This window comes from Sturnira hondurensis, unplaced genomic scaffold (genome assembly GCF_014824575.4).
Source record: "Sturnira hondurensis isolate 20B ecotype Veracruz unplaced genomic scaffold, ASM1482457v3 Scaffold0020374, whole genome shotgun sequence".
Taxonomy (NCBI): Eukaryota; Metazoa; Chordata; class Mammalia; order Chiroptera; family Phyllostomidae; genus Sturnira; species Sturnira hondurensis.
In genome coordinates this window covers 1,260,908-1,274,649 of record NW_028093005.1, presented here as the reverse complement: position 1 = coordinate 1,274,649, position 13,742 = coordinate 1,260,908, and the positions used below count along the sequence as shown (strand labels likewise).

The following is a 13,742-nucleotide window of genomic DNA, read 5'->3' as shown; positions in this document are numbered from 1 at the left end:
CTGAAACAGCCAGTGCCCGTTTCCTCCCTTGAGGAGGGAACCGAGGACACATCCACAGCTTCGCTCACCCCCACAGCCCTTCTCGTACCTGACACTCCTGGCACATTCTCACAGTCCGTTTCTGGGCCCGCGGACCCCGGGCTGCTCCATAACCTGGTCCCTTGCCCAGGGGTGTAAGACACTCCCGCTGCCCGGCTCCTCCCCACCAGCCCCAGGACACTTCTACCTCCTGTCTCCTCCCCTGAAGCCCCAGGGCCCTCTGCAGACTGTCTCCTTGACACTGTGAGGCCTGCGGCAGCAGCATTCCTTTCTTCTCCTGCAGACTCAGTCACCCACACGGCAGCAGGCACGTGCCCCACCACAGGAACTCCTACAGCTGCAAGCACCCCCAAAGACAGGGGTGCCCTCACAGCCCCAGGGACTTGTCCATCAGGTCTCTGTCTCCACAGACCCGAGACACCTTCAGAGCCAGGCTCCCCATCCCCAGGTCCGGGAGCCCTGGCAGCAGTGGGCCTCTCAGTTGCCAGTCTACTTCCCCACACACCTGAGACATCCTCAGAGCCAGTGTCACCCACCATTGGCCCAAGAACCCCAGTAGCTGCGGGCACTCCCACAGCCATGGAAACTCTAGCAGCTGCAGGCTTCTCTGCAGCCTGTCTTCTTCCTGGTAAGTCCAAGCGACTCCCAGAGAGTGCCTCCTCTCCTACGAGCCTAGGCACCCCTGGGTCTGTGCACAGCCCCACAGACACCCCTGCAGTCTGTCTCCCCCTTGACAAGTCTGAGGTGCTCCCAGGGCCCACCTTTTCCTCCATGGGCCCAGGCATCCGGGCAGTGGCAGGCATCACCATCCCTGCGGGGCCCTTGGCATCTGCAGGTCCTTGCACTGTCTCTCTATCCCGCCATGAGCCTGAGACACCTCCAGAACCAGACTCCTCCTGCACAGGCCTAGGCACCCCACCAGCTATGGACATTCCTGCAGCCATAGGTATTCCTGCAATCTGTCTCCTTCCTGGTATGTGTGAGAAACCCTCAGGACCAGTCTCCACCCCTAGAGGACAAGGCACCCCAGGAGCCCTAGGAAGCTCAACAGCAGCCACAGGAACACTGGCACTCTGTCTCCTTCCCCAAGATCTTGGGACACCCCCAGAGCCAGTCTCCTCCCCCACAAGGCCAGGTACCTCTGGGGCCACAGAAACCCTATCAGTCTCGGGAACCCCAATAACCTGCCTCCCTCCCCATAATCCTGGGAAAGCCGCAGAATCAGCATTCTCTCTCATAGGAAGCAGTTCCTCAGAAGCCACAGGCACCCCTGAAGCCATGGGTATTCTAGTAGCATGAACTCTTTCCCACAGGTTCGAGACATCTCTAGAGCTGATTTCTGGGCACATAGGGCCAGACACCCACACAGCAGCAGGCACCCTTCCAGATGCAGGTACGCCTGTGGGTACCCCTGCTGTGGCACACCTGTGCTTGGGCAGGCCTAATGCCTCAGACATCCCTACTGTCTCAGAGAAGCCCACAGCCTGTTCCCTCCTTTGTTCTCTCCTCCTGCACAGACATACAACATCCCTATAGCCAGTCTCTTGATCCACACACCCAGGTACCCCTAAAGCCGTAGGCACCAGAGCCTCTTGCTCCCCTACAGCCTGCCTTCTTTCCCACAGACTCAAGACATGCTCACAGCATGGCTCCTGCCCAACCACCCCTGGCACTGAGTCAGCCAGGGGCACCCCCAGAGCCTGCTGCCTGTCCCACAGGCCTGGGATACCTCCATAACATGTCTGTTCTCCAATGGCTCCTGGCACCACCCCAGCCTGGGACACACCCACAGGCTGGTCTGTCCCCCACAGACCTGGGACACTCCCACAGCCCACCTCCTTCCCAAAAGCTCTAGGTGCTCCCATAACCTGTCCCACATTCCACAGGCCTGGGGCACCCAGAAGCCCTGCCTGCTGCTCATGAGGACCAGATACCTCTGCCGTCTGGACAGCTTCCCATGATCCTGGGTCACCCGCAGAGCCTGTCTCTGCCCACACAGCCTGTCCCCCATCCCTGAACCCTGGGTCACCACCACATCTAGTTCCCTCTTCTATAGTACAAGGTACCCCTACAGGCTCTCTCGTGCCCCACAGGTCAGGGATGCCCCCAGGGCCTACCTCCTCCAGAGCTAGTCTCTTCTGACATATGCCTGGAGCACCCATGGAGGTAGCTTCTTCCTTTACAGTGCTGGATAGCCCCCCAGCCTGTTCCCTTCCCCGTAAGTCTGGGGTATCCCCACAAACAGTCTCTTGTACCAGAGTCCCAGGCACCTGCACTGACTGCCCTCTCTCCCACAGACCTGGTGTACCCCTACAGATTACCTCTGCCTCTACACCTCTGGGTACCTCCACAGCTTCAGGCCACCCCATGGGCCCAGGCACCCCCATAGTAGGTCCTTTCCCCCAGTGGCCTGGGGCAAGGCCACAGCCTGTCTCCTCCACTGTCCCAGGTACCCCCACACCTTGTCCTCCCCACAGCAGGGATGGGACCAACCCAGAGCTCATCTCTGCAGCCCCAGGCATACCCACAGGCAGGACCCTCACGGCCTGTCCAGACCCACACAAGCCCGAGAGCCTCTCACAAGCCGCCCCTAGGCCTGTAGGTATTCCTGAGGCCTGGGGGGCTGCCCTTACCTGTCCTTCCACCCACGGTCCTGTAAGACCACCCCGGCTGGTCTCTACCCAAGAAGCTCGGCCAGGTACACCCCTTTCAACTGGCCCCTCTCCAGGAGGTACAGGATGGAGCTCGACTCTGCTTCCTTCCCCACATCCTGAAGCTGCCCTCATAGCCTGCACCTTCAGCCACAACTCCAGAATACTCTCATGCCCCATGGATCCAGGACGACCTTTCCTCTCACAGCCCCGGGGACTCCTATAAACTGCCTGCTCCTCCTCCCCAGTGCCCGTCACCCACACAGACCCGGCAGGCCCCACTACCTGAGGTTCCCCCACAGCTCCGTTCACCCACACAGCCCCAGGGTTCCCTGCAGCCTCAATGGAGTCTGCAGTGCCAGGAGTCCTAGAAGCCTTGTTGGCCTCCCCGGGTGCGGCCGCTTCCGCCTGTCTTCTCTCCCGTGGCTGCCGACACTGCTGCAGCCTCTCTGCACCGACACAGCGCATTTCCCACACCAAGGACCTCACTCGGCGCCTTATTCTTCGGCTGCGGGACGTCCTTGCAACCCATCTCTTGCCCCTCGGCCTGCGAACTCCGCGCCCGGACCTGCTAGGCCGCATACAGCGGCGTGGCACCACTGCGGCTCGCTCGCCCCTGCGCAGTCTGGGCCAGAGCCCATGGCCAGTCGGCCAGCTCATAGCTCGAGGGCTATTCCCGTCTGCCCAAACGCAGACCCAGGGCACCTTGCTCCCAAGGCTGCTCCACACGTGCACGCACGCACACACATACACACAACTCCAACCTCACAGCCTTACTTCCAGCCCCCCACCCGCCCCCGCCCAGTCCCGCACCCCCTTTCCCCAGTCCCGGCCCCACCCTAAAGCCTAGGCAGGAGAATAGGTAATTAGGGGCTCCGAGCAGCAGGATCTGCCCCGGGTCAAGGTCTCCTCTCCCCCAGGTCCATGACTCCTAACGCAGCTTCCCAGAATCCCCCCAACTCCTCCGCCGGAGCCCACCCGGCCTTGGGTGGCGAGGCGCGGCTACTGGGAAGAGGGCGGGGGGGATGGGGAATCTCAATTAGGCCTCGTTTCCGGCCGCTCGCCTGGTCGCCATAGCAACAGGCGCAGGGCGGCTTGGGAGCCGTTAGGGCTCCCGAGTCACCCACAGGCCCAACGGCTGCAAGGCAGTAGGGTTTACAGCCATTGTACAAGGAATTGGGGGGCAAGACCAGATTAGGGCAGCAGCCTAGGTTTCGGGATGGAGCCAGAACCAAAAGATCGGAGAAGCGAGAGCAGAAAGGCAGCACGGATGCGTTTTGGCCCTCAGAGGTCCCCGTAGCCCCCAGAGCTTTGTGGCTACTTAGGTACCGCGGTACTCCTAGCCCGCCGGGAAACAGGTTCGTCCCGCCCCACGTGGAGCCCCGCCTCTGGGCGGTGCTGCCCAAGGATTCCCTCTGCGGTTCTCCGTCCACTCTACCAATGGCGCATCACGAGGAGGTGAGTGTATCCGGCTTCGAGGACTTTAGCCGGGCTGTGGAGCAGCACAAAGGCAAGACCATTTTCGCCTACTTTACCGGTTCTAAGGACGCCGAAGGGAAAAGCTGGTGCCCCGACTGCGTGCAGGGTGAGGCCGGGATTCGGGGCTGCTGCCTAGAGGAAGTGGCAAGAAGGCCTAGGCAGCACTGAGAAGCAGCGGAGGGAATCTCAAGACCCGCTGGGCTGCCCGAGCTGTCGTGTTGCTTCCTTTTCCTTCCCCTCTCTCCGGTTAAGTTTATCCCCGCCCCAAGAGTGCTCTTCATACCATTCGACCTAAGTAATCTTGAAATCTACTTCTTTCAAACTTTTCGCATCCCCAGCATTATTAGTGTCTTACTGAGACGTGAGTTGATTTCTTTTGGGTAGGTCAGCGTTTCTCCATTTCATTCTGGGCGTTTAGGCGTGGGGGCAAATCAGGACTGGGACTGAGTTGCCTTTAAAAGTGCCTCTCAAATTGGAGCACACCTCTCAAATCGGAGCTGACCTAGAACACCTCCTCAGTTAACTGCAGGTTAAAGTCTGAGTCCTTAGCCAACACTGAGGGGAGGGGAGAGGGACACTTTGAGTGCCTGATTGTAGAGTTGATGTGATTACTTCATATCTTTTTTTTTTTTAAGCTGAACCAGTCGTACGAGAGGGCCTGAAGCATATTTGTGAAGGATGTGTGTTCATCTACTGCCAAGTAGGAGATAAACCTTAGTAAGTGGCAATATACAGTCTATTTCTTAGGCATGCACTGGACTCTTGCAAACAGGTGGAAGGGCCTCGGGACTCAGATTCTGTCTCTGAGATACAGTGGGATAAGTGAAGCAATTACAAGATACTAAATACAAATTAGAAATTTGAATGTTCAGCTGCTTGTATGAATATTAGAGATAAGGATAATGAAATGAATTTGGCCTGGTGTTAGCTCAGAACTTAATTATCTTTACATTTGTTTTATAGCTTAGTTACACTTTAAATGAAAACTTTTACACAGGGTAATAGGTCACAGTCCTCAAGGTTTTTAAAAATGTTTACAATAAAACAATGATTACTAAAGAACTAAATGTAGGAATGTATTAAATATTAAACAAAATGTAAGAAACCAAGTAAATGTTTTTCATGATCCCTTACTCTTTTCAAATAGTTGGAAAGATCCAAGTAATGACTTCAGAAAAAAACTGAAAGTAACTGCAGTGCCTACACTACTTAAATATGGAACAGTGAGTATCTTTCTTCAACTAGGTTGGGGCTATATTTCACCCTGTCAACTCTCTTAATCTGTTCTGGATTCCAATGTGGAAAGGTTTTGACATTTCATCCCAAACACCACATTGTTCAGTCCATTCCCAGTAAACTATTAGTAATGTAAATATCTAAATATTACATCTTTTTCATGTTTTTTCTTTTATTTATTTATTTATTTATTTATTTATTTATTTATTTATTTATTTATGCGGGAAGGGAGGGGAGCATCCAGACTGGGGACTGAACCCACAATTTAGGCATATGCCTGGGATGGGTAACTGAATGGGGGGCTTTTCACCTTTTGAGATGACACCCAACCAACAGGGCCACACCTGTCAGGGCTTTTTCATGCTTTTCAAAAGCTATTATTTTACAGTTCTATAAACAGTGCTCAAGAAAGCTGATGTACATGTGATTTTTTAAATACTGGAATCAACAGTAGTGTTTCCATTCAATCCGTAATTGCTTGAAAAGGGTACCTCTAGCCATGGCCCTGGGATTCTGAATAAGAGCTGACAAAAGGGGATGGCACTGGGCTGCCTGTCTCTGGTTTTAGCCAAGTTTAGACCCAATTATTGTAATGATTCATCTTAAAGCAAGTATCTTAACTACTTCATAAAACTTGTTCCCACCAGTCGATAGTTTCTAAAGGGCATACTTTCTCTATTCCAAGATTGTCATTGAAGATTGAACAACTCTGTCCTTTCCTAGCATTTTTGTAGCTGTGGGTTACAATTTGACTGTTCTTCTATTGCAGCCTCAAAAACTGGTAGAATCCGAATGTCTTCAGGCCAACCTCGTGGAGATGTTGTTCTCTGAAGACTAATATTTGATGATGACAGTTGTGTCTTCTGATGTCCTGATTTGCATACTTGCTTTGAATTCATGTTAGCCATAAATAAGTGATAATGATGACATAAAAACTGGCGCATCTAAACAATAAAGTGGTATAAAATGCTCATGAACCCTCGGTTTGTTTGTAATACATGAGTATCTTTAAGATACAAAGCAAAATAAATCTTCAGGAGTGATTTATAGTAATAAATCACTATAGTAATAAATCACTATTCTTTTGGTAATAGCACAAAAGAATGTATTATTGCAGGTAATAGAAATATGTCAAAGCCCCTCATAGTGAGTAGACAGCTTTCAAATCTCTAAATGAGTTTAGAGTCTTTTACCTTAAATTCCATGCATTTACAAAGAACTGTTATTCCAAAAATGTCTTCTTTGGCTTTAGAATTTAGACTTAACCACTGAAGGGAAACACAGCACATCTAACCCAGCCCCCACTTCATGCAGGCAATTGGGTTTCGCCGCTGTCAGAATGTGCTTCGCTACCTGGGACGAGGCAGATGGCAGAGAGGTCAGAGCCCATACCATCCAGCAGTAGGGAGGGCTCCAGACTGTGAGTGAGTCACACTGACTGCCACCTACTAGCTGTGCAACCACAGGCAAGTTATTCAACCTGTTTAAACCTCAGTCTCCTCCTGAACAAAGATTGTTCTGAGAATAAAACAAAAATGCAACTAAGCACTTAACATAATACCTAGTTTGTGGTATCTGCCAGATAAATGTATTACCAAATGAGCACAAGCATTTGATGTTCATCTTTGTTCTAGTCTCAGGTTAAGAGTCCAACTGGTTAACTACCAACCTGCCTGCCATCTCTAGGTCAGCAAGATACCAATGATTCTTCCACAAATGATCTCTTGCAAAGCAAGTACTAATACAGGTATGTCCTCCTGTCCTGCAGAGTTTAATAAAAACTATGCCATTCTTGTCCTGTGATATAAAGAGGTGATTGACTCTATTCCTCATTCTGTAGATAGGAAGGGTAGGGTATCTGATCTGAGGAACAGTATGGTTACAGGAGAGGGACTTGCCCCCGGCAGCACTACATCAGGAACAGCTAGGCTGAGTTTGGGATGTCTGATGGCTCTCCCCTCACTCCATCTCTACTGCCTCCTTAAATTGGTCTAAAGCACCTAATGCTTTTTTTAGAATTTATTTTATTTTTTATTTATTTATCTTTAGAGGGGAAGGGAAGGAGAGAGGGAGAGAAATATCAACCTATGGTTGCCTCTCGTGTGTCCTCTGCTGGGAACTGGCCTGCAACCCAGGCATGTGCCCTGACTGGGAATCGAACCGCGATCATGTGGTTCGCAGACCCGCGCTCAATCCACTGAGCTACACCAGCCAGGGCGTTGCACCTAATGCTTCTGTTCTTACCCAACTGATTGTGTTAAACACTAATAAAAACTTACAAATCCAGAGGAAAATCAAAGAACAGTTTGGTTTCGCAGAAATAATCTATTAATAAAAAGTCAGATGGATTTAATAACACACTAAAGGTACTAGGTGCTAACACAAAGTAGGTAGGATGAGTCTTTGTCTTCACTGTACAAAAGCAATGTATGCAGTCTTAGGAGCCTGGTCCGCATTCAGCTTTTCATTTCCCTGACGTGTTATTTTGCTGTTGTTGCTCCGCCAGAGCTTGCTGAAGGCGCATCCGCTTCCGGGAATAGTGCTGCCAGTGCAGAATCTGCTGTTCGTCAATAAATTTCGCACACTGAGCATTCACCAGCTCCTTGCGGAAGTGTTCATATTGGAGTAGTTCTAACATGTGTAAACACTGAGGGTACCTGGGTTTAAGTTTATAAATTAATGGTCAGCATAATTTAGTCAATAACACCAAGCTCTAACTCAGATACTCAAAAATGATCTTGTAGCCCACAATTTCTGTCACATTAACTTAGTACACTTTGGTAGCAGTTTTTTTCCTTAGGCAAAGAAGCTACAATCAAAAGCCGGCATTAAGCAAAATTTTCAAAAGTGAGAGAAATTAAGTCCAGGAGGATTACTTGCCCAAGACCACACAACACCTGGTAAGCAGAGTCCATGTTTGGGGTCAAATCACACTGTTCTATTCCAGTGGTTTCAAAGGTGAAGAACAGGAACACTTTTAATTTTAGCAACTAGGTATTTAATTGATAACTTGGTTTTCTATCAATGATAAAAAGACAACTTTTATTTTAAAAGTGAGTCATTTTCAAAAAGTATATATACAGTGCACAAATATATCCCCTGTGTTCCATGGGGATGTGGAGTTCTGAAATTCCATATACTCTAAGACTGAGCAAAGACCTAATATACTGTGGATAAAGAGCCAAGTTTCTGGCTATCATAAAAGAGATAGATGGGAAAAGGGGAGAGAAGCTAGAATAAAAACCATCATTGAGCTGGAATTGAAAACATTGGTATGAACCCCTGACTTTTTATGTAGACATATAAAAACAGACATACATACATGTTCTTGGTTTGTGTGCTGCGAGGGCCTAGGAGCAGTACCTCTGGTGTCAACAGGCACACTTGGTGCCCAATTCGTGGGTTTTAAATAACATTTTCCACGGTTCCTCGGAGAAATGAATGGCTCAGGCAGGGAAAAATATGAGATGGGCCTGGAATATTATGTAGTGCCAAAGAAAAGTGCTCAAGAAATTACAGGGATGTGTCGAAAGTACTCGGGGAAAAAATGTGAAGGGGCTCCTAAAGGCCGTGTCTGGAATCACCAGAGCAAGAAAATAAGTAATTACAATCCACAGAATAAAAATAGGGTTCCAAGACTCCATACTGATGTAACCTTTTTAAATGAGTAAGTAAGGGGAACAAGGGAATATTCCTTACAAGTGAATAGCAATGTGGAAAGAATTTCGGAATTAGAAAATCACCACAGTAAAAATTACTTAAGGCAAGTATCTTCAATAGATACTAAAACTAGTAGGTAAAAGTATGGTATGAAACAAGATACTTTACATAGTTTCAAAGTGTCTCCTCACAAGATAGTCAATAAAAGAAAAAAGAGTAACCATATGGAGAAAACTGGCAGCCACCACCTCAACCGAGTGGTCAAAATTAACAGCACTAGTGGTGGGTAAATCAACTTCCTGTGACTCCGATATACCCAGAAGGACAGAACGTCACTTCTGTGTCACAATCACAGGAGAGAAAAAGACCAATGAACTGAGATCAAAGACTAAGATGACATGATGACAAAACGCAGTGAATGAGCCTGGACTGGGCACTCTACCAGACACACGATATTAGTGAGACTGCCTACAAACTCATAAGTCAGCAGGCTGGAGAGTATATTAATGTTAATGTTCTGATTTTGATCATTGTACTACAGTTTTATATAAGATGTTAACATTTAGAATTTAGAATATATGGGTGAAGAATATGTAGGTATTCTCTTAATTTTCCCAAGCTGTTTTAAGTGAAATTATTTCAAAGAAAAAAGACATAAAATTTAAATGTACACAGAGCCAAAACTGTACAAGTGGTACAAATGACAGAAGTTTGGAAAACGGTACAGCAGGGCTTCTCAAATTTTAATATGCACATGAATCACTCCGGGAAATGCAGACCCTGATTTAGTAGGTCTGGGGTGGGGCGGAAGCTCTGCACTTCTAACAGGTCCCACGTGATAGGAACACTGCTGGTGCAAGGACAACACTGAGTAGCAGGGCCCAGTACTATGTTGTCCTTCCAAGGTAATACAGCTTTGCTGTCTACACTCCAGAGACACACAGTTGCTTGTAATTGCTGATAGCGGAGCCCAGAATGCCCTACTCACACCTACCCTAGCTATTTATCACCTGGGCATTGGTAGTTTAAAAGACCTAGGTCCATATACTAGCTCTGCAGTTCACCAGCTGGGTGGCCTTGAACAAGGTACTTAACATCTCTAAGGTTTCATTTCTTTATCTGTAAAATAATATGACAACCAAGAGAATGGTTTCAAGTAGCATTTACAAGTAAATAACTGGAATTTAGACACAAAGTGATTATCCAAGTTGGAGAAGACAGTGCTCTGAATACATTAAATGACACAATAAGAAATTATAGCATTAATCAACAAGATGAAATAGAAGAGGTACAAAAGTTGCACATTTATATTTTTAAAAAGTAAACAAGATGTAAGAACTCAATAGCATTAACGAAAATAAAAACTAAAAAGGATTTTAGTTGACATAAAGCTCCCAGGAAGTCAACAATGTGACTCGTCCCCCACCCCAATCCTCCCAAGGTAGTGTTAACTTAAGGTGAACTAATAAAAGTACAATGTCCATATGAAGAAATAAAGTGTTATTTGGTCCACTTGTACCCTTACATCTGAAGGCCTGTGTTTAGTTCTTGGCTGAATAAGATACAGCACAATTGCAAAATATCCAAAGGAGGACACACGAGAAATGGCTGAAGGTAGCCGAGAAAAACAAATGTAAAATAAACACAGTTGCAGGTCAAAGGTAGAAAGTGTCTAGGAGAAGCTGCTGCTCCTCAGCGCTACCCAGCTGATTTGGGAGAATGAAGGCCTGGAGTTACCAGACCTCCCAGATTTCAAAGAGTAGCTAGAACTCGGATTATATGAAACTTTCCCATCTTTAAATGTTGGCAACTATTAAAATAACAAAAACCTTGTGCAGAATGAATAATATGCCCATAGGGGTTAATATGCAATCTCTCTTGAAAAATATTGAAGGGCCCTTGCCTCAATAGGGTATAGATTGGTTCTAGATTAATTCAGGGACAAAACTGGAAACATGGACTGAAGTTACATGGAGGTATATGATATCACAATACAAAGAACTTTGTAGCATCTAGTTGTTGGAACTGGCTGTCCTTGAATGGAACAATATTTGCTCAAGGGACACCTCTGGCCACAGTGTAGATGACCATCTCAGCAATGTTGTGGGTGAAACAAACTGAACTTCATGGTGTCTGAGACTGTGTCCATTATCGAGCCTCTAAGTCTATGTACTTACATGTTTCAATCTAATAAAAAATATTTTCTCTGGACTATTAAATGAATATGTGGCTGTTTATAAAGAGCCAGTAATGGTATATAAAGGGTCCTGCAGGCAGCTTTGTGAATCAGCTGTTAGACACAGATGAGAAAAGTGACCTGGATAAAGGACAAGTTTGAAATATTTTCCTCTCAAACTTGTGTTTAGAAAAAAAAATACAAAAAGTTTCTTTATTGCTTTTTGACAGCCTAGTTAAGAGAAAGCAGAGGTGTGAATTCAAAATTTATTTTTTTACACTTAAAAAGTAAAATGGTTTTTGATTATAATACGCTTCTTGCAATTTAGTAACCCTTAAAATGACAGCATCTTCTGCACAACTTAAATTCTACATCTATAGATCTAGATATTTTTTTTTTAATTAGTACAGTACTTGACACATAAGAGGGCCTAAAACAGACAGTAGCTATGAAGACTCAGGAAAGGTTACCTCCTCCAGAAAACTTTCCTTAAAATACCCCTTTCTCTGTTAAATCTTTAGCCATTGGCTATGGCCCTACATTTGTAGGTTGTGGGTTCCTTGGAGTCAGAAAACCAATGAAATGGGGTATATGGTTCAGATAAAGATAAGGCAGAGCCAGATCATACTAATTTTTGCTCAAGAAACAAGACCCAATTTTATTCTCCATGCAATAAAGCCATTGAAAGGTTCTAAGCAATAAAGTGACATGGTGTGATTTACATTTTCAAGAGATCAGTTTCACATCTGTGTAAACAATTGTTTTGTTCGGCTGGGGAAGCGGAGGAGGGAGATGGGCGGGGCCGGGGAGCAGATAAGAGTGAAAGCAGAGATAACAAGTGAGATTACTGCAATAATCCAAGTTAGAGATGAGTGGGTCTAGTAAGGTGGTGGCAGCTAAAAGTGGAGGGATTCAAAATATACTTTTTTCAATGTGGAACTAAGAAGTCTGTTAAATATCAGTCTTTTGAAGTATAATAAAGCATATACATATTTAGGACTATAAAAATTAAACTTACTTTAGATACTTGGCATATTCTGGTTCTTTCCAGTAAAGCAAGTACTTAAGATAATTAACAAAAGCTTTGTCTTTGAAGTAACCTCTTTGGGCAAGAACTGAAAGGCATAAAAAAAAAAAATCTGTAGAGCAAACCAATCCTTTAACTACTGATTTGTGACTCCTAACATAAAGAATTTACTTACATAACATTCCCACCACCAACACACATTTTCAAAAAACAAGTCCCAGTTTGCTCAAATATATATATATAAGTGTAGCAGTATAAGTATTTATATATATGTGTGTGTGTGTGTGTAGCAGTAATTCTATTCAATTGAGAAAGTATAAAAGCAGACACTATTATGAATTGCAACTCGCTTGTCAGAAATCATTAATTCAATAAAGTGCTCAACAACTTACAATTAAGGTAATTTGGGTTAGCTAAACACTGCACAAATTCCAACTCCAGTTGAAACCGAAGTCGATTTCCAGCATCATCTAGGAAAGAAGATAGCAAAAACCATCCAAAATAAAGGTCACTTATATATTATTGATTTGTAGAAAGAAAACAGCAGTAAAGAAACTAATGCTGAGATACAATTCATAAACGGCAGGTGATGGTTTTTCTAAACTAGGTGTGAGAGGAAATAAACCTTCCTTACAAGGATAAGAAAAGCAAACCCCTGATTAAGATGATTTAAGCTAAAATTTTCTCTCAAATTAATGAGAAGTCATCAAAGTAAAAGGTGAAACACGTAGGGGGCAGAACACTTTATCGCTTAAGAAACACCATGTAGGAATTTTAACGGTGATGACTGGGGCTAAGTGGCAATAACTGTGCCTCCCCGTTTTAATAATGCGTTGAAATGGTAACGTGATTAAGCAAAAGCTAAGCGAATGCTAAATCAATGAGAAAAAAATTAGAAGTCAAGCTGGAAAAGAGGGATCTGCAAGATCTGGGAGCGTGTGCCTGTGAGAAGTGTCAATGGCAGGAAAATACACAAGTGGGTCGACGGCATTTCAAACTTATTCAAGTTCATTTGAGACGCAAAAAACAAGTCGAACTCCTCTCAGTTAATTTCGCCCACGCCGGGAAACCCAAAGGGTCAATGTCTGACTAACAACTGAGGAAAAAAAGATCTGTGGCCAAATCAGACTCTGAAAGGCCAGACTACCTCCGCCTTTCCAGACGCTCCTACAGCCCTCGCGCCTCCCGGTCCAAACTCTAACCGCGCTGAGTTAGGTCTGCTGTGAGTTCGGGGGGGGGGGGGGGGGGGGGGGGGGGGGGCGGGGAAGCGGGAGGAGGTGTCTGGGCCCGCGAACCAGTCTGTCTGCCAAGACTCGCGGCTCCGAGCGCTACTGACCTGTCTCCATAGCGACAGCCGCGGCCATCACCGGCGAAGAAGCCAAGTCGCCACCAGCCCCTTCACAGTAACTGCCGGGAGGAGCGGACAAAGTTCCGGAAGCCGGGGCTCCGCCTTCCTGTCGCGAGGCAGTGTGGG

The 13,742-nt window shown here is 46.5% G+C and overlaps 3 protein-coding genes across 5 annotated transcripts in view; 1 reads left to right on the top strand and 2 right to left on the bottom strand.

The window, feature by feature from the left end:
* KIAA0753 (KIAA0753 ortholog) overlaps nt 1-3,742 on the bottom strand; it is a 62,535-nt gene extending 58,793 nt beyond the window's left edge. For both annotated transcript variants that reach the window (XM_037029595.1, XM_037029596.1), the window contains exon 1: nt 3,529-3,742. The gene's annotated coding sequence lies outside the window, so the exon portion shown is untranslated. The remainder of the gene's footprint in view (nt 1-3,528) is intronic.
* Nucleotides 3,743-3,817: 75 nt separating this feature from the next.
* On the top strand, nt 3,818-6,376 carry TXNDC17 (thioredoxin domain containing 17). 2 transcript variants are annotated; one of them, XM_037029600.1, is made up of 5 exons: nt 3,818-4,275; nt 4,805-4,886; nt 5,317-5,392; nt 5,467-5,537; nt 6,175-6,376. In XM_037029600.1, the coding sequence occupies exons 1-5, from the start codon at nt 4,131-4,133 to the stop codon at nt 6,188-6,190; spliced, it is 390 nt and encodes a 129-aa protein (XP_036885495.1). In that variant the 5' UTR covers nt 3,818-4,130; the 3' UTR covers nt 6,191-6,376. The 2 variants fall into 2 exon arrangements, with proteins under 2 accessions (XP_036885495.1, XP_036885496.1); XM_037029601.1 differs by lacking the exon at nt 5,467-5,537.
* A 1,334-nt stretch (nt 6,377-7,710) lies between these two features.
* On the bottom strand, nt 7,711-13,722 carry MED31 (mediator complex subunit 31). The gene is made up of 4 exons (XM_037029599.1): nt 13,605-13,722; nt 12,661-12,738; nt 12,260-12,356; nt 7,711-8,062 (listed from the first exon to the last, which is right to left on the bottom strand). Exons 1-4 carry the CDS (start codon nt 13,630-13,632, stop codon nt 7,870-7,872), a joined length of 396 nt encoding a protein of 131 aa, XP_036885494.1. The 5' UTR covers nt 13,633-13,722; the 3' UTR covers nt 7,711-7,869.
* Between the last annotated feature and the right edge of the window lie 20 nt (nt 13,723-13,742).